At 37.7% G+C, this 27,490-nt stretch overlaps 1 protein-coding gene across 1 annotated transcript; it reads left to right on the top strand.

Moving 5' to 3' along the window:
- Positions 1–810: 810 nt before the first annotated feature.
- Positions 811–27,490, top strand: WDR12 (WD repeat domain 12). The gene is made up of 14 exons (XM_034431100.3): positions 811–2,804; positions 5,904–5,998; positions 6,799–6,893; positions 8,220–8,326; positions 9,620–9,735; positions 10,868–11,022; positions 12,074–12,119; positions 13,079–13,170; positions 13,686–13,826; positions 13,933–14,038; positions 20,597–20,729; positions 21,431–21,503; positions 26,273–26,352; positions 26,629–27,490. Exons 1-13 carry the CDS (start codon positions 2,764–2,766, stop codon positions 26,348–26,350), a joined length of 1,278 nt encoding a protein of 425 aa, XP_034286991.2. The 5' UTR covers positions 811–2,763; the 3' UTR covers positions 26,351–26,352; positions 26,629–27,490.

The following is a 27,490-nucleotide window of genomic DNA, read 5'->3' as shown; positions in this document are numbered from 1 at the left end:
CCTGATTCAGCACGCAATAGGCACGTGGCGGAAAAGGGGAGGGGAAAAATCCAAAGCGAGTCTACCCAACCCCGTCTAGGAGTTCAGCACTCACGTAACCACTCGTACAGCGCAAGAGCAGTGCTAACACTACGCGAACGCTTTTCAAGGCAACCTAATGGGCCACCGTACTTCCCGGAAGTTGATTGTCGGTGATAGCCAGGCCCCTGGAAGGCCTTTTTGTTTTTCATCTTTTCCGGTTCCGATGAATTTTAGGCCATTTAGATTTAGAGACTTTAATAAATAAAAAGCCGGTCTTTGTTCCCCCCTATGCTTCATCGATTGTTGGAGGGATTCACCTTTGCTCTAGGCTTTCTCCTGATAAAAGTCTTTACAAAAAGTAAGCGATCTCAAGCAGAATAGGTTTTATTTCCCCATTGCGGCTCGTATGTGCTATAGATTATTTCTTAGTTATAGCTATTGGCAACTGCATAGATTATTATAACTACCCAAAGAAATGTTCAGGTGTTTGAGTTAATGGTATAATCAATTTGTTAAATGTTAAGATTACAAGCGAACTAGAGCGCAAGCATTCTCAAAATTCAATACTTAGCATTCCTACTGGTTTTCATTCCTGTCTCTCCAACTGGCACTTTCACCAAGATTTCACTTTCTATATAAATGATCATATACAGTTTTATGAATGAGATATTTTTATATGATTTCCAGAGAGAAAATAGCACATTTCAACTCTGGACTGGAAATCAATTTTTAATAAATTTAGAAGTACACTCGACTGTTGCAGGTTGTGGAATTGCAAGGTTGTTTTTTTTTTTTTTTTTAAGTTTGAATGCTGTCCAGGGCCAATATACAGTACAGTATATATACTACTAAAACTCAGATTCCTGTAACTTTTAATTGGCACCATAGGGCAAAACTTTTTGAATCAGGCTACCTCAAATAGCCTAATGAACAGAATGTGTCCAAAATCTGGGACCTTTGACTCTTGTGAAACTGAAATTTGGCAAATTTTATAAAACATTTTATGAGATAAATATTACCAAAAAGTTTATGTTATAATACAAAAAGTTATAAAACATTTCCTGTGCTGAAGTTCGTGCTGTACAGTTGACTATGTTATTTTCAGGGCAAATACATTTCTGACTGTATCCTAACTTTTGCAGTGAAAGCTCAGATGATCTGTCTTGTTGAAGATACTGAGGATTATGGTAAGAAACGATGACCCAACAGGACACGGGTTAACTAGTAACAAACTATACTTGAAGTAAGCTACGTATTCAAAAAATACATTATAGGCATATTATCGAAAAATTCGAATTTTAAAACATTTTCCCCCAATATTTTCATCCTGCCCACCCGAGAAATCTATCTAACGCAGTCCGGAATTCATAAGTTATATATTCAGTATAACTTATTACTGTAAATAGTCCCCGCTTTTGTCTCAGATAAAAATAGCATGGAAGGCAGGCACTGAAGTCGCTGCTCGAACGTATGATATGATCGCGAGTTGCATCATGGGAATTGTAGTCTAAGATATCTGCGCGTTTCATTCAGCTTGCTCTGTCCTAAATACACGCATTCCCGTTCACTTCATATTCTTTTAGCGGAAGAAAACGGGTGCCTGGCTTAAAACTTCAATTCGACGTGACTCGCTCTCACTAAAGAGGGGTTTACTTCTGAGTAAACACGCCTAAATTGTGCGGTAAACATAATGTGATCCTCCAGATGGGAATTCTCCTACTCCCTAAAAGAGGTCTCTTAAGTCTAATTCTACAGAGGGTTGAAATTATAATCAGCTAACGAAATAATGAAAAGGGAGTATAGTAGCTGGGAAACTCGGACCTCATCAGAAAATTAAGACAGCTTTATTAAGCCTGTTGCACTTCTGGTAGGGGTGGATTTCAGTTCTCCTAATTCCCAGGCATTTGAGAAAATACTAGCTTGGGAACGGCTGAATTACATTATCCGACTTAACCGAGTCTACAAAAATGCTAATTTGAAGGGGGAGGGCAGCAGTAAGGCAAATGTTTGCAAAAACAAAACATGCACATGCAAAAAAAAAATCCCCAAATATTATAACAGTCACCATTCGCCTACTCTAGCAAATTAAAAAAATAAAAGACAAACTGAACTCGGAAGACGGAGAAGAAAGTGCAAGAGAAAAAAAAAGGACAAAGAGGAAACAATTAAGAAAAAGAGAAAAGGAACAAGTAAAAGAAATGACTTTCGATCTTCAGGACACATTTAGCTATTCTTCCCTTCATTGGGCTACTGTATTATCAGTGCTACAAGAGAATAAAATATAAATACTGACATTGACAGAATCACCCTCTGTCTAAAATTGTACGAGTAGGGCTTTAGCAAACTACGAACATCGCTGCAGAATGTCAGAGCATTGTTCGTGTTTCTTAAAGAATAAACGTGGTGGAAGCTCAGGGTTGCAAGAATGTGAACCACTTCCACGATAACACGCGGGGTGTAGAAGAGAAAAAGTAAAAATAAAAACGGCACCGGGGAAGAAAATGCTCCTCAAATCAGGGATCTCTCCTTCCTCCTCGTGGAAAGAAGAAATATTAAAACTCCAAGGCTGGGTTTTGACCTTTAAGAGTAGACCTTACTAATCACTCCCGGAACTATCCATGAGCCTTGCAGGACTGGGCAAAGGGGACTCTCAGCCACGTGGGATCTTCGGATTTGGAGAGGCCGGGCATCTCTTCGCGTGTTGCGTGACCGCTGTGGAGCTCGCCAGCCGGAATCGTTGCTATGGCACAGCTTCAGGCTCGCTTCTTCACCAGCGATACGAAGTAAGTGGAAACGGAAAGTCTCCGCGAAGAAGAATCGGAGGTGTAACTTTTTAAGGGTCTCCTTGCATAGGACCATCGTTTGCATGGGACCATTAGTTTTGGCTCCCTCCTCACCTTTTGGCCCGAAAGTGAAACAAAGCTTTTGCCCCCTTCGACTTAAAATTCGAATTAAAGCTGAGACGGAGGCAGAGGGGCATGCCCACCTAAGCAATTTTGGAAAGCGATCTCCAAGATCCTGTGCTGGAGAGCGGGCCGCTCTTCGTAGCCGGAGCGCATCTGGGCTTTGCAAACGTATCGTTTTCTAACCAAGCTTTTAGTAGTAACTATGGCAATTGGATAACTTAGGCAGTTTGTTTTGGAATGGCCATGTAGCCTTTTGTTGGGGAAGCCCAAATGCAGTTTGAGTGATTAAAAACCCATCATCCACGATTTCAGGGAGCAACGTTATATACAATAAATTGTATTGGTTGCCGCTTCTTGGAAGGACAATCAGCTTATTTGTTAAACACTGATTGCAATAGAAATATAATTGAAACAAAAACGGGATTTTGAAGTGATATTTGTTGCAGTTAACTCTCACTTGATAGTACATAAACAACTATATTAGTCCGTGTGCAGAGGAGTTCCGGTGACCAATAATTCTTGTTTCCTGATCAACCGAAGGCAGGAAGGAAGGTGTGCTTACACAGTTCCATAATAAATGGAATCACACCTGCCTTCTATCTTGTGGGAAATCTGTTTTGTAAAAATACTCATGGAAAAATTGTATAATAGAAATAAAAAGAAATGGTAAAAATTATTAACTCATTTATAGATTCTCCAGGTGAGTTATGTGAGTGTAACTATGTACTCTAATAAGCCCAATGAAATATAGTAAAACTTGAATAGGCAGCTTGCTGCCATCCAAACAGTTGTATTTTCTGTTCCCACCAAATTCAACTTGCATGGCTAATGACAAGGAATTGTAGAAGCTTTAGTCCAAAATTAACTTGCTTGGAGAACATGATAGAACTGAATAGTTTTGCATGCATGGAAGCTTTCTACCACTTGGATGCTCATTTCTATTGTACTTGGTTTCTCTGAATTGGTTGTGGTGCCATTGTGGTGCCCTGTGAGGTAGACTAGCTTTATACATATTGAGATTTATATCAGGAAGTTATGGTTTTAATATCAACACTAGGGTTTGAAAAGTCACGTGAAGCCTGTCATGTGAAGCATTACAGTTGTATTGTGTTTATCATACTGATTCTCTTAGAATCATATTACTGCAAAGTGTCAATTTTAGACCACTGAATCCAACCGCCTACTTAGTATAAGAATTTAACTTAAAATATCTAGACAGCCAGTTGTCAAGACTCTGCTTGAACACATCCAATAAATGTGAATTTTTTCTAACATTGCATTTGTCTTTTTTTTTTGCAGCCACATCAAACTGTTGACTTGTATTTGATTTGCAATCCATGCTATTTCAAGATTTTATTTCATCCTTACATTTGATTTTTCTGTTAAATGTCGTTCTATTATTTCATTTCTCTCACCTGAGATTGTTTTGAATTTTATTTCATTTGTAGAATAATTAGCAAAATTTTGTGTTGTCTACAAAATTGATTAACATTTCCAACATTTATTCTCATCCAGCATTAAACAAACAAAAATAATCCCAAATTGATCGTTGTGGCACCTATTTCCAATTTGGTGAGGAATAGTTGATGAGCATTTATAAGAGTACAACTTTCCTGAAATTGAGATATAATACAGAATTTCCACACCGATCAAAGTGTGAGATAAGAGCTAATCTTGTTTAAATTATTCTTAATGCTGACTTCTGGAAAGTCCCATACTTATTATGTTGTTTCTAAGATCAGTATCTTTATAATCTTCTCTGGAATCTTCCTAGGTATCAATTCCAGACTGAATGATTTATAGTTCCCTAAATCCTTGTTGCTAAATTTAGAGATGTTTACTTTTCTCAGGCATCTTGCATTTCATTAGTATGTTAGAATTTCTCAGTGATAGCACCTAAGGATTTAGTGGTGAGATAGTTCTTTCATTACTCTAATATATACCGGTAAGTTAGCATTCTGGAGATACAAACTCATTCAAAGGCAAGAGGAATTCTATGACCATGTTTCTGTCAATCTCAAATTTGCTTTTGGTTCTTATTCTACCTTCTAGCTTTGTTTCTATGGTTGACTGCCAGTTTCTGCTATAGAACCAGGGTGGTGGTAGTGGTTATTTTGTTTTTTGATCGAATAAATCTTTCTTTACACATCTTAGTGGGTGGTATGTAGGCTTCAGGGGATCAATGTTCAGGTGTTGATCAGAGTTTTTTCAGGATGTTTCACTCACACCCCAGAGAGGCCTTCTCAGTGCAACCATTCAGAAGCGGGGATTGTCTTGTAGGATTTCTACTAGTATTCAGCCAGCTATTATAGCAAACTTACTCATTCTTGCTCATCAACCAAAGTGTGGCCATTAACTGCTCCTTTGATTTTTTCATGAAGGATACCTACAAGCTTGCATTGGCTATAAATATATGCTTTATTCAGGCAGGAAGATAAATATGTTACAGGAATTGCAAATCACAAATGCAGATTGCATCTATTAATCTTTGCTTTGGCTGTTTAGGGTACCATCAGTACAAGGGCTTTCATTTTTTCAGTGTTTTCTCCTCTGATCGTTTCACTTAAGGAAAAAATGGTAGATATTTTCTTGGAAAACTGCTGAGTCTGCTCTTCTTGGAACCAGGCTGTATTATATTCCTCTTAAGAGTTGCTGGTTACTCTGTAGGAAGTGCTTGTCAGTCACCCACAGTGACAATGAGCATATCTCAGTAGGTCTTATAAACAGAAGCCATTCAGGAGAGCACTGTTTTCATTGCTCACAGCTAAGCCCACCATCATGCAGAATACAAGACTTTGAAGTTGTTTTCTTCTTCTTCCTGTGGAATTCTTATAAAAATGTCTGTGAGTCCTGTTAGTTTCCTCTCTGAGCAGAGAGTCTTGAAAACCCAAATTTTCAACCATATTTTTCTCTGAGAGAGCTGAAGGTCTGAGATGCCATGTCTTGTTAAAATATGTGATTCTTTTCTCTCTGTAGATATACAGTAGATGATGTTCCCTTTTCTATCCAAGCTACCTCTGAAGTTGCTGACCTCAGTAACATTATCAACAAATTGTTGGAAGCCAAAAATGGTATGTTTATATTTGAGATGTGGTGCCATCAATATTGATTCTAACCCTCTGGGCTATTGCAAAATCAGGTATCAAAAACAAACAAATAATCGCATTTATTTTGGATTTATAATTATGCAGACTTAACTTATTTTGATAACTGATTGCTTACTATAGAGTTTTCAGATTCAGTATTATTTAATCAAAAAATTAGAAGTGATTATAATGTAATCCATGCACTAGATTATAATGGATTGTTTAACAGTTGATCTCTCTATGCTTTCTTTCACCAATCCAGGATATGGATATGGAGTCTCCCACAGTATGGAAAAATAGATTAGACTAAGGGATAGTGATGTCAGACTGGGTACTCCATTCAAAATATAGTCGTATTTACTTACAATTGAATGTTCATTTACTTGAAATGAGAACAAACGTTAAAAAAAATTCCCTCTTTCTCTGGATGCTTTTTTACACACACAAATTTTTATCTCAGCAGCTTTGGAATGAAGCCAGATTGTCTGCAATAGCAGCTCAGTTTTGTTCTCATTATTGTTTTTAGAAAGCAATCCAGAGGAAGTAATATATTTTGTAAAGGAGTCTAGCAAAACATGTGATTGGAAAAAAACCAAGATTCTGCATTCCATTTTATGTATATTGGTAATATTACTAGTGGACTGGAAAGCAAACTTGTTAAAGAAAATATGGCTATTCAAGAACAGCGAAAGAGAGACTATATCTTAAGAGACTATCCATTTTCCAAATCTGCTCTTAATGTAAATTGTAACTTAAGTAACTTGATACCTTTGATTTGTTTCTAGATGACCACAGTTATGTGGAATTTGACTTCCTTGTCAAAGGACAGTTCTTGCGTATGTCTCTGGTCAAACACATGGAAATGGAAAATATTTCAACAGTAAGTCATTTTAATGTTTTTTGAAGAAACAGTGAATGTTATGAATTTTTAACATTTCTCAGAAATGTATTTTTAAAAATACAGTGCAATTTTCTTCCTAGAAGGTATGCGGGAGACTTGAATGGGTATGCTGCCTATTTATTTATTTTTAATCTCTGCTTCATGCATTGTAGGTTTTGAAGCACATAGTGTCAAACAGTATTCACTTACATTAATAGCTACATTGGTAGCCGCTTCTAGTAATGCCTTTTGTAATGATGACCTAAACCGTCAGATTTGCAAGCATACAGGTATAAGACTAAAACATTACAGGTGATCCTCAGTTATTGACATCTCATTCAGTGACTGCTTGAGGTTGTGATGGCATTGAATTAGTGGCACTTACAGTTGGTCCCCAAAGTTACAGTTGTCCACAGTATCCCCGCAATCATGTGGTTGTGTTCCAGCCACTTGGCAACCAGCCCAGTATTCCATGGTCATGTGATTGTAACTTGCAATCTTCCCTGCTGGTTTTCCACAAGCAAAGTAAATGGGGAAGCCAACAGGAAGTCTAAAATAAGTTTTTGCTTAACAGTAGTTACTGGGTACTGTTCCAGTGCCTATTACCATTTTTAAGCAAAGACTGTGTGTATTTTATTTTGAAAGGGTAAGATTCAGTCTCATGTGAATAGATTGAACATGCCTAGCAGCAGAAATTCCTACCTGCCCATACTTAGGATCATCCGGACCTATACAAAAGTGTCTCCCAACTATCTGGAGCATATTTGGAAGGAAGGAAAAAAAAATCAGATCTATTCCCTTGTACCTGTTATGATGATGGAAGACAAAACTGGATACAAACAACATTTGTTCAACTTTTCCCAAACTCAAAATCACTGTAATGAAAAGTGAATGACCGTGAGAAGTTACTTTTTTTAAGGTTATATATTTAACTGTATTTTTGACCACTAGAAACTTTATATTACTATTCTGATTCTAACTCAGCAATGTCCACCATGGAATTGACAGGTTCTAGAATTCAAATGCAATGGATGAGCGAATGGGCAGTGGCATGTTGATTTGGAAGTATGTTCCCTTGGTTCCATTGAACCGTGGCAAGGGACAGTAAATGACAAGGCTGGGGAACTTGTTGTTTTCTAGATTATGATGATAAAAGGTCCCAGCATTCCTAAGCATTGGCCATGTTGATTAGGATTGATGGGATTTAGTTAATACAGCAACATGTTTTCCATTCCTAGGAAGTGGGATTATAGGCTTAATCCCTTATCTCCTAGATTTTGTTTTATAGTACAGTAGTTGATTTTTCTTTCTTTCTTCCGCATACAGGAAGATGTAGTAGAAATTGAATATGTAGAGAAGTATACAGCACCCCAGCCTGAAGAATGCATGCTACATGATGACTGGATCAGTTCCATTGAAGCTACAGAAGAATGGCAAGATATTTTTAAATTAGCTTTCGGCTTTTTTGATTTCTGATTATCTATTTTTCCTTGTCCCTTTCTCTGTTCTGTATATCAATAGTTTAGGAATGAGATGCTCTTATTAGCTATATTAGTATTGTCATTGTCCTTTGCCAAAAGTTTTTTAAATCAGTTTTCAGTTTAATTTCTCTGAGGGACTATTGCTTCTTTCAGAAATTCTTATAATCCATCTTCTTTCCCTACATCGGGGTTTTAGGTAAGTGATGCATTCAATGAGAGTTTATTCTACGCTAATATAGCAAGGCAACATAAGAAAATTTCTATTATTTAGACATTTCATTGCTATTTAGAAATAACAGTGAAATTGAGCAGTGCGGTGGCCTAGAGGTAGAGCTCTCAGCTGTGAATTTGATCCTAGATAGCAGCAGATATTTCTCTCTCTGGACACAGCTGTGAACTCCATGTAGGCATCAGGAAGGGCATCCGGCCAATAAATGCTTGAACTCCGTTTAGTTGCCCCGACTCCACTCTGATGCAAGAGATTACCAGGTCATTAAAAGAAAAAAAAATGAAGCAGTGAAATTAAATGGCATCACCAATAAGGTTAAAATTGTTTTTCCAGATATACCACTGGTATCGTAGAAAAAGTTGAGGCCTTAAAAGTAAGGGTAGAACGCTTAAATTACAATAAGCTCCTTCCATTCTTTTCAGACAAATCCCAAAAATGATTGTACTGTTGTTTTAAATTGAGTGGATACATTAGGCATGCATGTTATGTTAGTGGCTCTTTTTCTCACAGAATGATTGGCAAAATAAAAGATGATTGCTTTTTTTGCCATGTTTTTCTTTTTTTTCCCGTAAATTAATGGGAAAACGAATAGGTATGTGGAGTTGGTAGTAAATTTTCAGATTTACTTGTAATAGCCAAGTTCTTGCCTGCCTTAAATCGTTTTTGGTAACAAATCAGAAATATGGAATTTCTAAACAGTGCAAAAGGTGTTTGAACCTCATAAACACCTTGACATGGCATTCACATGTAAACTGTAATGATTGCTATATGGCTATATGGACAATAAGAATTATTGGGGAATAGCTATATTTTTATAGAAAAAAATGGAATGGTGGTTGCTTTGAACTATGCACAGTGTTTATAACTCATTACCAGTCACATCTTGGCAGTACATTTACAAAAATATGGCTTTGTATAGAATCTGAAAGTTCTTTGTAGTAGGTATAATTGAAATTTTTATAGGCAAAACTCCTGTGCACACCTTCAAAAATGTTCTTTACTTCTGACTTCCATAGGATCTTGACTGGTTCCTATGATCAGACTTCCCGGATTTGGTCAGTAGAAGGCAAACCTATCATGACTCTTGCTGGGCATGTAGATGTGGTAAAAGATGTAGCTTGGGTTAAAAAAGGTAAGTAAAATTCATTATCAGTAGGGGAAAACAGATTTTGTCAAAAATCTTGTGATAGACTTTTATTACAGTCAGCTCAGGGGGTTTTTGTTGCTGTTTTGATTTCCACTAGGTGATGACTGTTTCTTTGTTGTTAAATCTTCAGTTGTTTTTTTAAAAAATTCTTTCACATTTGTTAAGGATTTTTTTGGAAAAAAGATCTGCAGCATTCACATCTTTCACAGATTTGACTGGGCTGTGTTACCTTTGTCCTGGTGTTGTTTACATGCAGGAACAATAGTGCAAGAGGCTTCAGACTTCTGCTTACCTGACGTCATGACGTTTCTCCTGGCCTCTCCTGTTTTGAGAGACAATTCATGAAACCGGGGAAAGGGGGGAAGCGTTTACGTTATTTAAGGCGGAGCTACATGCTATTTTAAAATGCTTAAAAATGTGGCTTTATTTTTACTCTAGATTTAGTGAAAAGGACCCAGTTATGAACCAGCTTTAGTATAAAAGAGGATGTTTGACTGGCTTTTATCCTTCAGCTATGCTTCTGACATAGATGTGGATATGGCAATGGGGCTGTATCTGTAATTTACAGGATCAGAAAGTGTTGTGTTCTTAGTAGTATAAGTTTATGCAACATTGATCCATGTTGGTATTTCAGCAAGATGCAGAGGAATATAGTAGCTGGATTCCGTAAGTTTACTGAAAAGTAAAATAAAAAGCAACCAGATTTTAAAGCAACATCTAGATTTCACCTTTAGAAACATAGGCAATCTCTCTCCTAAGGGATTGTCCTTCAAGGGCTAAGAGGAGCTGTATGACCTAACAGGCAGGTCAAATGATTCTCAGAATCCCATATATTCCTATTACTTTTTCAGACAGATAATACTTATATAGGATTATTGGTTCATACAATAGTAATCACTACTTATGGATTGCCACTGATCTTCATATTCCTTAAAATGTATGTATTATATTTCCTTTAGGTGTAGTGGAGTGTCCCATTTTAAATACCCTAAATCTGATTATGGTTTTGCTGTACAGTTTTGCTTTTTTATCCTATTCTGAGCTAGAGTGAAATTGGAAGATTGGTTTGGGAAATGCTCAGTATACATTTATTTCTATTATTGCCTGTATTCTTCAGACAGCTTGTCATGCTTGCTGCTCAGTGCCTCTATGGACCAGACTATCTTGCTCTGGGAATGGAACGTGGAAAGGAACAAAGTGAGAGCTCTTCATTGCTGCAGGGGACACGCAGGAAGCGTAGAATCAGTAGCTGTGGATAGCTCAAGGACCAAAGTAAGTTATATGCCTTCCTCCTCTGCTCTCGTGTTCTAAAAAGTAGACAGATGTGTTGTACTGTAAGTACTACTGCAGTTCTTTTGAACATTCAGATTAAAACCTCATAACATGGCCTTGTCAGGCTCTGAAAACTAAAAAAGACAGATTGTGATTCTTGTGAGCACATTTCTTTATTGCTCCTCACTTACAGACAGAAATCATGCCAAACTAAAGCAGACTACTTGCACCATAAATCATACATCCCGGGAACTATTAGGGAGGACTCATCTGCATTCTCTTTCTCTCACACAAGCTATCTAAACTACATTGTCTCTTGCTCTTCTGGAATGTACTCCTACCCTCCTGGGAATCTAGGTAACATTCCATCACAGGTCTTGTAAGATGATGACTTGCATTGGCTCTCTAATTGTTTTTAAATAACATCAGTTATAATTGCCAAGAGCTTTAAATGCATTTGCTTCTGAGTTTTTAATGAAATACAGATGTTTAAAGTTTGCAAAAACTGATGGATTAGGACTAGATGGGTGTAGGTTCAGGTAGGGGAAAGGAGGGATATATATATATCGAACAAATAACATATGCTGGTTTTATGTCCTCCATTTCTTTCATCCTTAAATTTCTAGGGATTCCTATCATGTATGAATTGCATTGTTATTTGTTGATGACACTAAAGTCTCTTAATCTGAGTTGGAGTTGGATTAGTGAAATAATGGGGGCAGCAGTGTTGGGGAATATAGTGGCAGCAGAGATTTTACATTTTAAGACCATGAAGATCCTGGAGGTTTCTATATATTCAGTGTTTTTGGAATCACTGAGAATATTTTTCTGCCACTGATGGACAATGTCTGGAAGTAATTGGAACTTCAGCTTCTCTGCTGCTGCTGCTGCAACTCTACCAGGGCAGGTTGGACAAGTGGGGAGAGCTGATAATGAGCACTTTCCTTGGATTCAGTGCAAATCTGGTTTGAACACAAGCATATTAATTTAGGCTGGAATCAGATCAAATCAGATATTTACCTTTTTATTCAAATGTTGTGCTTTTTATTAGTTTTGCAGTGGCTCCTGGGATAAAATGCTGAAGATATGGTCTGCAGGTAAGAGAAATATTTTAGATACAAGAATTCTTTTTTCCCACAAGTCACCCCTTCAGCATACACATCTTCCTAACTGTGAATGTATTTCCATCGTGCAAAAATGCTGCGTTTGTTATCTACAGACAATTCCAAATGTAGCATTTTAGTGCAAAATTGTACATTACTACACATAGGGTGCTACTTTTGACTCTATAGCTGCAAAGTATGAAACAGACATATATATATATATATATATATATATATATATATATATATATATATATATATATATAAATGGCACATCTTGTAAAGCATATGATAAGCCAGTTTCATGCTGAGAAGACTGAATAAATGGAATTCAACTTTCGTTCCATCCCGTTTAATCTCATTTGTACAATAAAGAAATGAAGACTAGACTTTTTCATTCCACGAAGGTTGTTAGCAAGGTGAATTTTATGACTACATATTTTTTATTATCTGGTTAGACTGAAGATATCAAGAGATAGAACATTTCTGGGCAAAACAAGTTGGTCTTTTTCAAGATTTGAATTATTCTTTACATTCCATAAAGTTGAGAACAGTTCATAAGAAAATGATAATAGGTACCGTGTTTCCCCAAAAATAAGACCCTGTCTTATATTTTTTTGAACCCTGAAATAAGCGCTTGGCCTTATTGCCATGTGCTCAAAAGCCTGATTGGGTTTATTATCAGGGAATGTCTTATTTTGGGGAAAACAGGGTGGGTGGGTGGGTAGGTGGACAGACATGGACAGACAGACAGAATGCCTGCTCAATAACATCCAAGAAAAGATCCAGATCGCTTCTCTCCTTCCATTTCCTGCAATGAGCTTTGAAAATGTGTTGAAATCCAAGAGATAAAAAATAACTCATAGCTAATTTAGGCTATTTATGTTTATTTGAGATTATGAGTGTGTGATTATTGACCTCCCTGTTTTTGTCTTCTCTCATTTTCATTTCAGTGCCTGCTGATGAAGAGGATGAAGCAGAAATGGAGGACGTAGTAAACAGACCAAGGAAAAAGCAAAAAACCGAGCAGCTGGGACTAACAAGAGTAAGAAAGGAATGAGTGGAGTCAGACTTGGCCTGACAGTCTTTCATGTGGGCAGTTGTCAGGGTTGATGACTGATAGTGATGCACCACCACCACCAACCTTTACTTCAAAATGAAATTTGCTGTAGCTGTCTATTATCTTAATACTTCCTAAAGAGCTTTTTATCAAAAGTTCAGTTTTGTTTGCCAGTATTTCACATGACATGCTCTATTCACAATTCACTTCAATAACTGAACTCCCAAGGAATGTAACTACAACTAAGACGTGCCAAGGTTCTACTCAGCTGCTCATATACCAATATGTTCTGCTAATGCTTTCTAAAGCAACATCTCTCTCAAGCTCTTAGAAAATTCCACGTTACTTGGCAACATTATGGAAGTTTTTTGCCATTGTCTTCTACTGGGACGCTCTAGTTCACTTCCTCAGTCTAGTTTTTAATTGATAATCAGAATTTTCCATTTTTAAGAAACCCAGTGTTACCCATTTTTTAATTGGTCTTTATTCCTCATGTCTAGACTCCCGTTGCAACCCTCTCTGGTCATACAGAATCCGTGTCTTCCGTACTTTGGTCAGATACAGATGAAATCTGCAGTGCTTCATGGGACCACACCATTAAAATTTGGGATGTTGAAACTGGAAGCTTTAAATCCACTTTGGTAAATGCCACTTTAACATGACTTCTCTGCGTTTAATTTGTTTATTTTTTTCCAAAAGGAGATTTCTGTAAAATGCTACTTATCACATTTTTGTATTGTATCGTAGACAGGAAACAAAGTGTTTAATTCAGTAGCCTACTCACCCCTTTGTCGGCGTATAGCCTCCGGGAGCACTGACAGACACATTCGGTTATGGGACCCTCGGAGCAAAGGTGAGTAGAAGTGAATATATATTTATGAGATTTTTTTCAGTGCCTTGATTTTTCAAGTTTAAGGTCACTCATTTACTGAGTTGAGTAATTGACTTAGCATTGTACAGAGTTCATGTGCTTTCTAATAAAGCTTTATTCCTTGAATAATAATGTGGCATTCTTTTTTTTTATTGCAAAAGTTTTACAATTACATTTTCACCCCTTTTTCCCCCCCCACCACCACCCCCAAACTTCCCAACCTCCCTAACCCTCCCTAACCCTCCCCTCCCCCCAGACTTCCCTATAATATACTCATAACTGGTAAAAAAAAAACACACAAAAAAAAACCCTTAGTATGACACTTATGTGTAAACTTGAACCCCTCCCTCCCCTGTATAATTTTTCTTTTTACCTCATTTCATTAAAATATTTCTAATACATTATTTTCAAATAAAAGCTATTTGATACTTTCTAGTTTGATATTTGTTCTGAACATATTCTATCCACCTTTTCCATTCCCATTCATAAGTCTCTTGTGAACAATCTTTTAAGTATGCTGAAATCTTCGCCATCTCTGCAAAACTGGCCATCTTCAAAGTCCATTCTTCAATAGTGGGCAAAGCTTCATTTTTCCAATATTTACCTATCAACAATCTTGCTGCTGTTATCATATACAATATCAATTTTGTTTCACCCGATGTAAAACCCTTAACTATACCCAATAAAAACAATTGTGGAGAGAATTGAATTTTTTTCTTCAAAACATTCTGCATGACCCACCAAATTTTTATCCAAAAAGCCTTAACTTTCCTACAGGTCCACCAAACATGATAATACGTAGCATCCAAACATTCACATCTCCAACATTTTGGCTGAACATTAGGGTACATACATGACGACTTTTTGGGATCTAAATGCCATCTATAAAACATTTTATAGAAATTTTCCCTCAGATTCTGCGACTGTGTAAATTTAACATTCTGAACCCAATTTTTTTCCCATGTTTCCAACATCACTGGTTCTTCAAAATTTTGTGCCCACTTAATCATACAATCTTTAACTAATTCAGTTTCTGAGTCCCTTTCTAGCAAAACATTATAAAGCCTTTTGATATGCATTGGACCTTTCTCTTTTATATGTCTAACCAATTCTTCCTCGTGCAACATAATACCAGTTTTTTGGTCCTCTTTCCATCTCAATTGTAATTGATTATATTGTAACCAAGTTAAATTAATCCCTTCGTCCAACAGCATCTGCAATGTCTTCAGCTGCCATCTGCCCACATCTGTAATAAGAACCTCTTTGTATAAAACCCCCCCAAGTGACATTATATTTGTATTCCACAAAGTATGACCAAGATCCAGCCATAGCGGTATTTTATAATCCCATTTGAGTCGGTGCTTCTTCCAAACTCTCATTAAAGAGTCTCTAAGTATATGACTTTTAAATACTTTATCAACTTTGTCATCATAAAATAAGTAAGCATGCCATCCAAATTCAAGATCAAAACTTTCTGCATTCAATATTCCAGCCTTTTTACTTCCAAACCAATCACTTGTTAAAGTTAGAGCTGCTGCATCATAATATAACTGTAGGTTTGGAAGTTTAAGACCTCCTCTTTCTGGAACATCTTGCATAATTTTCAATTTCACTCTCGGCTTTTTCTCGTTCCAGACAAACTTATTGAGTCCAGTTTGCCAGACTTTCAATTGTTTATCACTTTTAAGCACCGGAATCGTTTGAAACAAAAAAAGAAATCTTGGCAAAATGTTCATCTTAACTGCTGCTATTCTTCCAAGTAGAGACAGCTGCAGTTTTTTCCAAGTCTCCATGTCTTTCTGCACCTCTCGCCACAATACCTCATAGTTATTTTGAAACAATTTCATGTTTGATTCTGCAACCTGAACTCCTAGATATTTTACCTTAGGTACAGTCTCAAAACCTGCCCTCCTTTCAAGCTCATGTTTACGATCTTGTGTCATGTTTTTAGCTATCATTTTAGTCTTTTTTGAATTCAGTCTAAAACCTGAAACTTTACCATAGTCTTGTATAATGTCCTTCATCAGGATTATTGATTCCATTGGTTGTGATAGGGTAACAACCAGATCGTCTGCAAATGCCTTTATTCTGTAATCCTCTTGCCTAATCATTATACCTTTCAAGATATTAGAGTCCCGTATTGTATTTAGCAAGACTTCTAGTGTTAGAATAAATAAAAGTGGGGACAACGGACATCCCTGTCTTGTTCCTTTTTCAATTTTAAACTCTGTTGTCAAACTTCCATTAATAATAATCTGTGCCTTTTGCTCTTGGTAAATTGCTGAAATCGCCTGTATAAATTGATCCCCAAAATCCATCTTTTTTAAAGTCTTTAGTAGAAAATTTCAATCCACTCTATCAAAGGCCTTCTCTGCATCCAAAAAGACCAGCACTGCAGGAATCTGTTTATTCTTCTCAAGATATTCCAATAAATCTATTACTTGCCTTACATTATCCTTCATGTGTCTGCCCTCGATAAATCCCGCTGATCATCATGAATCACCTTTTGGATTACTGGCATCAACCTGTTGGCTAATACTTTCGCATAGATTTTATAATCTGTATTCAGAAGAGATATTGGTCTATAGTTCTCTGGTTTTTTAGGACCGACTTGTTCTTTTGGTATCAAAGATATATAAGCTGTTGTCCATGATGGGGGTATTTTACCCCCTTGTTGAATATTGCAAAATAAATCTCTGAGTTGTTCCACCATTTCAGCTTGCAAAGTTTTATAATACACTGCGGTCAAACCATCCGTGCCAGGAGCTTTGGCTGTTTTTAACTGTTTAATTGCTACTATTATCTCCTCCTCTGTTATAGGATAATTCATTCTTTCCTTTTGTTGATCAGTAATTTTTGTAACTCTTTTATCATTTAAATATTTTTCTATAAGTCTATTCTGCACCTCCTCTTTGGCATATAGTTTGGTATAATAGTCCACAAAAGCTTCTTTAATTAATTTTTGTTGAAAAATTTCTTTCCCTCCAATATCAATACTATCAATAGTCCGTATACTTTGTTTTTTCCTCAATGTGTAAGCCAACCATCTGCCCGGTTTATTAGCGTTACAAAATGTATTATGCTTCACATATTGTAAGTTTGTTGCAACTTGTTCCGCCATAAGCATTTGAAATTGGTCTTTCAAAAGTTTTATAGCACTGCATATTCTTTCATCTGTTGGATTTTTAATAAGTAACTGTTCTTTATTCTTTATTTCTATTTCCAATTCAGATCTTTTCTTTTGTCGAAACAGTCTGTTTAGAGTTCATGTAGATAAGTACCCCTCTCATATAAGCTTTACTTGCGTCCCACACAATTTCAATTAGGGTACCTTTATTCAAATTTATTTCAAAAAATTCTTTCAAATGCTTTTTAAGTTCTGTTGTATTTTTTTCATATCTAAACAAGTTCTCATTTAATCTCCAAGAACGTCTCTCAACCTTATCCATCTCAATTTCTATCCATACTGGGCTATGGTCAGTCAAAGTTCTTGGAAAAATCTTTGTTCTTTTTGTCTTGACAAGTAAGTCATCTGACAGCAAAATGAAGTCAATCCTAGAGAAGGATCTGTGTCTATCAGAAAAAAAAGTATAGTCCAATTCTTTTGGATTATGTATTCTCCAAACATCTTTTAGTTCCATATCTTCTTTCATGTCAAAAAAAGTCTGTGGTAATCTGATCCTAGACTTTGCCAAACTCTTTTTATCTAATTTAGAATCAATTACTCCATTCCAGTCTCCCATAATTAAAATAGATCTGTAGTCCCATTGCAGTATTTTAGTAATGTGGCATTCTTGATGTGGCAGAAAAGTAATGGCCACGTCTTGCCTTCTTGGCCCCTTCTTGCAAACGCAGTGATAGAGGACATACTTTACGTGCGGAAGATATTAGCATCTCCAGATCAAAGAGTCAGGGTTGGGATGATGGGAAATATCTCTACTTGATTCCTTGCAACATTTCTGCTAGTCATACCATGTTAGTGAAGCTGATATGGCAGTTTCCCCTATCTCTCCTGATGGCCAATAGGTGTCCTGTTTCCACAGTCGTATCAATATCATGACACTTTAGTTTAACAATCTAGTTTACATTTTGAAGAAAGTTATTTAGCTCATGAGTGGCTGAACTCTGGAAAGGTGGCCACCAATAGCACAGGTAAGGCTGTGTTAGGATTATTTATTCCCCTACCATTCTCTGTCTAGCTGAGATGCCATCTGTCCTCTACCCTGTGTTAGTTACTTGGCTGTAAGAATAACTTTAGGAAATAGAAGAAAGAGCTGCAACTTAGGCAACCATCTAATAAGCAAAATTTGAGTCCAAAGAAGGAAGGGAGCAGAGTAATGATCTCAGAAGGGTCCTAGTTCTCTGGAAAGTAAAAGAAAAGAGGGAAGAGGTGCTTTCACACTGCAAGTTTCTATTACAGTAGCCTTACAATAAAGGTAATACTATTACTTAACATTTTGGTTTCCTGTCTGGACTACCTTGAAGTGACAGTGGTGTGGACCTTCGAGTTAATGTTGGCTACTGGTGACTATTGACAGGTCCCTGAAATTTTCTTGGCAACATTTTTGAAAATAGTTTGGTGCAGTGTCTTTATAGAGCTGTGTGATGGTATGTGGGAAACATCTTGAGCAATAGGCCAAAAAGATGCTGCCTAGGGAATGGTCAGATAAGAAAAGGCATAACCCACAGCTGGATAGTGGGCACAGCAAAAGGCTCAAAAGGGACCCTCCCTAATTTCTTGGGCTGTAAAAGAAATGGTAGGAGAATTGTACCTCCAGACTTGCAAGATTGATATCAGTAATGTAATGGAACATGAGAATGACCATAATAAAAGGGAGCTGAGGGGGTGGAGAGGGATGCTGCCTAGGGAATGATTAGATAAAAGGATTAGTCGCCCACAACTAAGTATCGTATTTTTCAGAGTATAAGGCGCTCCGAAGTATAATACACACCTTCGTTTTGGGGGAGGAAAATAAATTTTAAAAAATCTGCCTCTTCCTACCAGCATCCATTGGTATTCATCTGAATAACATCCTGTCAGTATGAGAGGGAGTTGAGGGCTGTTTGGAAACTGAAACAGTATTTGCTATGTGAGCAACAAGGAAAGAGACAGCAAGGAATCTGGGCATGGCTTAAGTCAATTGTTCTAAAGCTGCATGCTGTGCTGGTCTCTGAAACTAAAACTGAAACTGAAACTCCTCTCCTCTGCTTGTGTTTTGCTTGCTGCTGCAAACTCTGACAGTCCTTGCAGCAAATAGCAAAAAGCCAGGTCAGCTTCAGCACATTATTGCAGCCTGATTCAGCACCAGCACTGATTGGTGGGTGGATTGGCCTCCTGGAATACCCCCAATCAGCTGTTTCAGGCTGCAGAGATTGCCATAGACTATCACCTCCTCTGTGCCTCACGTTTTTGGCTACATTCGGTGTATAAGACGCACCCAATATTCACCCTCTTTTGGGGGGGAAGGTGTGTCTTATACTCTGAACAATACGGTAATGGGCAGAGAAAGAAACTTTAAAGAGATCCACCCTAATTATTCAAGTGATAAAATGAGACTGTAGGAGATTTGTACTTTCAGGCTTTAAGATTTTGTTACTGTAGCCTTAAAATAAAGTAGATTTAGCTCATCATTGTTTTTTTTTTTCCTGTTTGGTCTACTTGGGAGGCTAATAGCAGACAGAAAACCAACCAGATGAGATAATTCTGCTTTACTCTAAGGCAGAGGTGTCAAACCAGATCCACAGGGTGCTTAAATCTGGTCTGCAGGGCTGGCCTGGAAATAGCAAAGGACCGGCCCTTGGTGCCTCTGGCAGCCAAAACATTTTCGGCCTGAAGGGCCTCCTGGAGCACTCTGCCGACCAAAATGGGTCGCGGGAGGAGCCACGCAGGGCTCCCCCGTGCCCCTTTTTGGCCGGCAGGGTGCTGCAGGAGGCATCCATCCCATCTCCCCACCACCACCACCCCAGCCAGCCCGCACAGGACAACTACAATGCTGATCTGGCCCTCAAAGAAATCCAGTTTGATACCCCTGCTCTAAGGCTATAATACAACAACCACGCAAGTCTGAATATACAAATCTGCCATCTCCTTTACTGCTCAAGAAACTAAGGAGGGCTTTCGAAACCTCTTGCCCCTCCTCCCATCCAGCAAGGGGGTTATGCATTCTGTGAGAGAGAATAATTCTGACATTCCGCTAGGCGGTATCTCTCCTCCTCTCCCAAGGTCTTTCCCATATATCATTACAAGTTGAAAGAGAATGGCTGTCACCAGTTGGCTGAGTGCCTCGGACAAGACTAGAATTCAGCTTTCTCCATCCATAGTCCAGCTTCACTACACCAAATTGTCTGTCAACGTCTACCTTAGCAAACTAAAATCAGAACCCTACAAAGGTGTATAGGCTTTTATATTTTTGGCATTTTTCCCCCAAAAAAGACCATTACAAGCTTCTGTGTCAAATATACATTTATCTTGGCTTCTTTTCAGTAACTAAATTAGGTGTCATATTGTACCTTATGGCTATTGAATCTGTCTTGTTTCAGATGGCTCTTTGGTGTTACTTTCTCTCACCTCACATACTGGCTGGGTGACTTCAGTGAAATGGTCTCCTACTCATGAGCAGCAACTTATCTCTGGTTCTTTAGATAACATTGTCAAACTCTGGGATACTAGGAGGTAAGTTCTCATTTGTTGTATTTTATATATGATTTCAGATTACTGTATGACATGCAAAATAAAGAACTGCAGCTTTAAGGTTTTGGAAGTTCTTGCTTTAAAATATACTCATTGGTTGATAAATCTTACTTCACAGATACTCTTAGTGGGCCATTAGATCTGAACATGCAAGTGAATTTTGCAAATTTTGCCTTCAAATTCTCTACCAGAAAGCACTTACAGTACATGAAGTTGTCAGCCACTCGGAGTCGGGTGACTGTGAGATGGGCAGCGTATAAATTAAATAAATAAAGTGATATAATCACTTTAACTTGTGAATATTGTAGAGCCCAACATATTTTTTTAATTTGAATTTAGTACTGAAGCACTTGCAAGGCTATCATATCATGCCTGGTCTTGAAAAAGCTACATGGTACATGGGAAATTGGGGGGAAAAAACATAGAAAAGAAAATGGCGTATCTTTATGAACATGATCAGGAGTCAAGATCAACTTAAGTAAGATTTTTGTTTCATCTCAGATGGGTGGACAGTATGTGTGTTTTGGTAGATTTACATTTAAAGAAAAAGAAAATAGAGAAAGAGGAGTTGGAGACAAAATGGATTGAGAGGGAACTTTGTTTCAGTAAAGAACCATCAGAGTTATCCCACTTAAGTAACAACACAACACTAAAACTGGCTTTAATAATCTATATCTCATCAGTTGCAAAGCTCCTCTTTATGACTTGGCGGCTCATGAAGACAAAGTTTTCTGTGTGGAGTGGACCGAAGCTGGGGTAAGAATTGATATTTCAAGAAAGTATAGATGATGAAAACAGAGAACAGAGCTAATGTTTAACTCTGCATCACATAAAATATTCCAGGACTGTTGTCAGCATCTTCTGTTCACGTGAACGTGTAAACTTGTGTGTGTACAGAGACAGATGTCAGAACAGGTATGAGACATGCAGGAATCAGATGTGGGCACTGAAAATCTTTAATTATGGAAATAGGTACTTCTTACTTCTCAGGAGAAGGTATTATAGCCATTATCCAAACTCACAAAAGGACACTTAAAATTGATTGAAATTACTGTTAATGTTAAAAGGTACAGAAGTTAGTATTGCATATGTAAATTCACATGAATCTCACATGAATGCATGGATATGTATAAATGCCACAAAAGGGAAAATAGCCCAGGCAGTAAAGAGTCAGTTTTCTTAGGGCTAGGATTCCACTTGTTTTTAAAGTCAAGTAACGTGATACCTCAGATGGTTGGATCAGACATTGCAATCTGTTAGGAGTTGGTGGTTGGAGGATTTAAGTCTTCAAGAGACTTAAGGCATTCCTGTTTTTCTTAATGCCTCCAAACTAGGGAGAATAAAGACAATTTGTTGTTTTAGAATGAAGCAACTTCTTAAATTCTCCAAGATTACCTCAAAGGGCTAAGATTACCTAAACCCCAGGAATCTTCTATAAAAATAAGAGGCAGTTACCATAACAGAGAAGGCAAACTTCCTGACTCCCATCATATGACAGTGTTTGATTGTTGGGACATAGAACATAATTATTTTATAGCACGGGTGTCAAACTCGCTCCGTCACATGATGTTTCGCGATGTTTTTTCCCTTTGCGGAGCTGGGGTGGGCGTAGCCTGTGTGTGACGCATTGGGCCCACAGGCCGTCAGTTTGACACCCCTGCTTTATAGGATTGTACAGGATGGGTCAGAGGTAGGTAATTCCTCAAATAGCAAAGTCCTATGCCATGAAAGCCTTTTTTTTAAAATAGTAATTTTATGGAAGGTTGAAATTACAATGATACCATGAAAGTCTGCACAGGTAGTCCTCGACTTACAACAGTTCATGTAGTAACCATTTAAAGTTACAACGTCATTGAAAAAAGTGACTTAGGACCATTTTTCACACTTATGACCATTGCAGCATCCATGTGGTCGTGTGATCAAAATTCAGATGCTTGGCAACTGACTCATATTTATGATGGTTGCAGTGCCTCAGGGTCATATGATCACCTTGACAAAGCAAAGGCAATGGGGAAACCAGATTCATTTAACAACTGTATTACAAACTTAACAACTACAGTGATTCACTTAACAACTGTGGCAAGAAAAATGGGACACCGTGGTGGTTTTAAAGGAGCTGGTATCTGAAAGCCAAGTAAGTGGTCACTAGTGAAGCTTGTGGAGCAGCAATGTTATATGGGCATATCACAGCATCCACATCATCATTCACATCCTCCATTTTGGACCAGCTGTGGCTTCCCAGTGGTGTTCTGGGGCAGCCCTGTCTACAGCACATTGCAGTAGTCATCCTGTGCGGTGATTAGTGTGTGAATGACCTGTGCAAAGGCCTCCCTGGCCACAGCTGTCATTTGTTCTTTGAGCATAAATTGTGAGTGTAGAAAAACTCAGATTGCCCACAAGGCCCAAATGGGGATATGTAACCCCACCCAGAAAATTTTTGGGATTGGGGGCTCAAATATTAAAGCCACTCAGTCTTGTTAGGGTTGAGCCTGAGTCAGTTCCTCTCCATTCAAACTTTTACACCTACCAGACACTTGAACAAGATTTTGACAGCATTGTTGTCAACCCCAAGCCAATAGATGACTCACACAGAGCCTCATGTAGCTAATATTAAACAGAAAAGGTAAAAGTGTTAAGACTTGAAACACTCCATAAGTTAGGGGCTTCAGTCTCAACCCCTCCTACCCCAGTTGATTAGAACAGTACTGCCCACAAAGAAAGGGAGAGAAGCACTGCCATACCATGCTGCCCCCCCCCCCAAATCCTTACAGATGGTCCAGAAGGACACCATGGCCAACTGAAAGCCACTGAGGGGTTAGGGAGAATGAGGATGGCAGCACCACTCCATCCCAACTCTGGATAATCTTTTTTCCAAAAGGGCCATCTGGAGCTGTAGCCCAGCCACTTCTTAAAAAGGACAATTGAAGACAGGATAGAAATTTTCCACACTGTCGGATCCAGCAATAGCTTTTTCAGCAGGAAGTGCACTGGGCTTCTTTCAAGGCAGACAGAACCCCCACTTCCCTCAAAGAGGCTGACGCTGCTGCATGGATCCAATCGCATGTCACCTCCCTAGCGGCCTTGACAAGCCAGGAGGGACATGGATGTCGTAAACAAATGATTGAGCTTGCGGTCCCAAGGGCCCTGTCCTCTTCCTCAATCTCATCCCAAGCTATTAGACGTATAAATATTTAGAATTCATTTTTCTTCAAAACTAAAACAACTGAACCCAGAGGAAGTTATGTTAATAAAAAGTGGCTGAGGAAAAAGATAGTAAACTGGAACTGAGTTTCAACAAATCCAAATTATTTATTTCCTTCTCATTCTTATATCCAGGTTGGGTTGGGTTTTTTTTTTTTTTTGGTTTTGGTTTTTTTGGTTTTGTTTTTTTGCATTGTGATTCAACTAATTTTGTAGAAAGATCCCTTTGCAAAATTTCCAAGCAGCTGCAGCCCCTTCACCACCCATTCTAACAAAATAAGCTAAGCCTTTTAGTGTCGGGTTTATAGGACAATTAGATAACATTATTTTTACTTTATAGGGTAGGCTCTATGCATGAATTCTCATCTCTTTAGTTTTAGATAGACCAAAGGTTAGTTCAGAATGTCCTGATTAAAAGAGCATAATGTGATTTGTTTCATTTTTGCTTAAATGTAATACGAATGTGGCCATTCTACATTGCAAATTACTGTTACTCATGTAGGCATTTATTTATTTATTTGCTTAGTAAAACTGCCCTTCTGTTTACGGTTTAACATTTAGGAATCAAACCATGATGGTTTACTTAGCAAGTCTTGTTAAACAGTCACTCCTCATGTGAACTGAGTATGACACAAGGGATTGTTTAACAAGACTTACTAAATAAACCATCATGGCTTGATTCCTAGATTGCATTGCTGTTTCCACGAAGGTGTCGTTAAATATACCTAGAAGCTCCAGCTGATCCAGAATGCAGCAGTGTAGATAGTGATAGGCATGCTTTGGTATGCATGTGGAACATTTCTGCTTTGTCAGTTGCATTGGTTATTGGCATGTATCTGGATCCAATTCAAGGTGCTGGTTATGACCTATAAAGCCCTACATAGCCTATCTGTCTCCCATGGTATCAGGCTGGCTGGTTCGATCTAAAAGAGTTGGCATACTGAGGCCTTTCAATTAATCAGTGTCATCTCCTGGGAACCAGGAAGTGTGCCTTCTCTGCAGTGAGGTTCCTCCTCCTGTCTGTGTGGTTGCTATTCTGATGGCATCTGGAAAGCCTTAAACACCTGGCTATTCTTCCAGGCCTTGCTTAGGGTATTGGGAGATCCTGTCAGATTGTGTGGAGGTGTGGTTATCTAGACTCACTTTTGGTTCTTGTTTTTTTTTATTCTTATTTATTTTATAATCATTGTATTGTACTCTGTACAATACTTTTCTGTATTTCAATTTTTCAATTTCAATTTAATTCAATTTATATGCCGCCCCTCTCCGAAGACTCAGGGCGGCTCACAATATATTTAAAATCCTAATAAAAAACATTTAAAAATTAAAAACATTAAAACTCATACCATACCATTCATATCTGTATTGTACACAGCCCAGAGCAGGGGTGAAATGCTCCCGGTTCAGACCAAATCGCCTGATCCAGTAGCGATGGTGGCGGGTAGTTCAGAAAACTGTTAGCAAAAATCTCCCACCCCCCACCCCATGCCCAGCTGGGATCATCAGAGGCTTTTAAAAGCATTTTTTCTACAACCTCTTTGGGCGAAAAAATGCTTTTAAAAGTTAAAAAAAAAGCCTCTGATGATCGCGCGGCTCAGCTGGGATCGTCAGAGGCTTTTACAAGCATTTTTTCTACAACCTCTTCCGCCGAAGAGGTTGTAGAAAAAATGCTTTTAAAAGTTTTTTTTTTTAAAGTTGACCATGCCCACCCAGTCATATTACCACGCCCACCCAAGCCATGCCCATAGAACCGGTAGTAACAAATTTCACATTTCACAACTGGCCCAGAGTTAATTTGGAGTTGAGTGGTTCCTATGTTACGTTAATTATTTTTATTAAATTAAATTGATGCATTTTGTTAAAACATGTTAATCTAGTCAATATCATGATACAAAACTGAGCTGGAGTTGCATGAACAAGAAACAGAACATGACTACGCAATTATAAATATTATTGGATATAAAGATGCTTCTTTTTCAAGTACAGGAGTAGAGACTTTCCAGGGATTCACTACATTTTGAATCATGATGCTGTTTTGTTTTGTTTTTTCTCACGGCTTTGAAGATCTTACTCTGATAATATAATAATCAAACATGAGAACATTTTTCTATGTTTTTTTCCATATTAGGGATAATGCTGTTAGGAGAATATTTCCTGCTATTTGGAAATTATTGAGAAACAAAAGTCATGGTGATTTTTTATTATTTAAATAATACACTTTTCATGGACTTTCGTACCTTTCATTTTTATCCCTTTTGATTGGAAAAACAATTAGTTTGTAATAGTGTCTTATTATAATTTGATCCTCTCCCCCTCTGTTACAGCTGCTGCTGAGTGGTGGAGCAGACAACAAACTATATTGCTACAGATATCAATCAACCACTTCAGATGTTGGAGCATGAAAGTGAGTGAGAGGGCAGTTAAAGCAAAAACTCTTCCCCTGGAATCTACAGCTACCTTGTTTACTACATATGTAGAAAATGGGTTGTTTAATAGCTAGTCAAATCATGGGTTAGACCCCCAAGTTCTTGTGAGTTCAACACTGCCTTTTAAAGAGGTGTTGTTTGTCCATTCCTTCTTTCTTTTCCCATTAGACTCTAGGGATTTTCCAGACAGTGTGGGAAGTGACCTAGGGGTTAGTAATGATGAATTGATAAAATTTCTTCTCTTCTCCTTCTAGGGAGGATTTTGCTAGATCTACATCTCATATATGAACAGAAAGTGGCCTGCTATTTGTAGAAAGGATGTTCTGGAGCCAGTCAAATGTGTATTCTTGTGGCATGCAGCAAAATTCATTGCCTTGTCTTTCTTCAGGGTTGAAATTGCTGTCCTTGTATTTAAAGCTTTTTTAATGTACATATATGAACTGTACAAAAAAAATTAACCACTTAAAACATATTGGATTTCAGTATAGTATTTATGTCAGTTAATCTTATTTTGTGCAACTATATTTAAGTGTTTCAGTTCATTATTGTTTTCAGCTTCCCAAACCATTTGAGAAGAAATGTCAAATTAAATTGGAAATCTGTTTATTGCAGATGGCTAGTCGTGATTCTATAAAATGTATGGTTTTAAGAATTTTTAATTAAATAAATACATTTACCTTTGAGAAGAGATGATAAGATGAAATCCATGGTTATTGGGGGAGGGGGGGAGAGGGAGAAGTTTTGGAGGCTTCCATTTCAGCTGACTTATGAGGAGAAACTGGAATCAGGACATTGTCAGTCTTGCTCTTGGTTAAGACATTTCCTACTGATAGCCCCAAAGTTTTCACTAGTATATTACTGTACCTTGGATATCTATTTGAGGACTTATTTGATGGATTGAATTTGAAACATGGTCCTCCAAGAACCGATTTGAAAATTTCTTCTGACTTCATGGACATTCTCTGAATATCATCCTTAAGGGACTGGAGAGTTAGCTGCAGAGGTTGGATGTGATAATACATACCTCTGCTCATATTTCTTTCTGATAGCGCCTTGCACTATATAAATGCCTTTTCCTCTTCTGGTCAAAACTTAATAAAGTCTTGAATTTTTTAA

The sequence above is a fragment of the Pantherophis guttatus genome, chromosome 1, assembly GCF_059756535.1.
Source record: "Pantherophis guttatus breed Tessera chromosome 1, ASM5975653v1, whole genome shotgun sequence".
NCBI lineage: Eukaryota > Metazoa > Chordata > Lepidosauria > Squamata > Colubridae > Pantherophis > Pantherophis guttatus.
The sequence above is the reverse complement of the archived record's forward strand: the minus strand, read 5'-3'. Positions and strand labels throughout refer to the sequence as shown.

Coding starts and splice junctions, on each gene's coding strand:
- WDR12 (XM_034431100.3), top strand. CDS start 2,764: ATGGCACAGCTTCAGGCTCGCTTCTTCACCAGCGATACGAA. Junction 11,023..12,073: donor TGGATAGCTCAAGGACCAAA/GTAAGTTATATG, acceptor GCTTTTTATTAG/TTTTGCAGTGGCTCCTGGGA. Junction 13,827..13,932: donor GAAGCTTTAAATCCACTTTG/GTAAATGCCACT, acceptor ATTGTATCGTAG/ACAGGAAACAAAGTGTTTAA.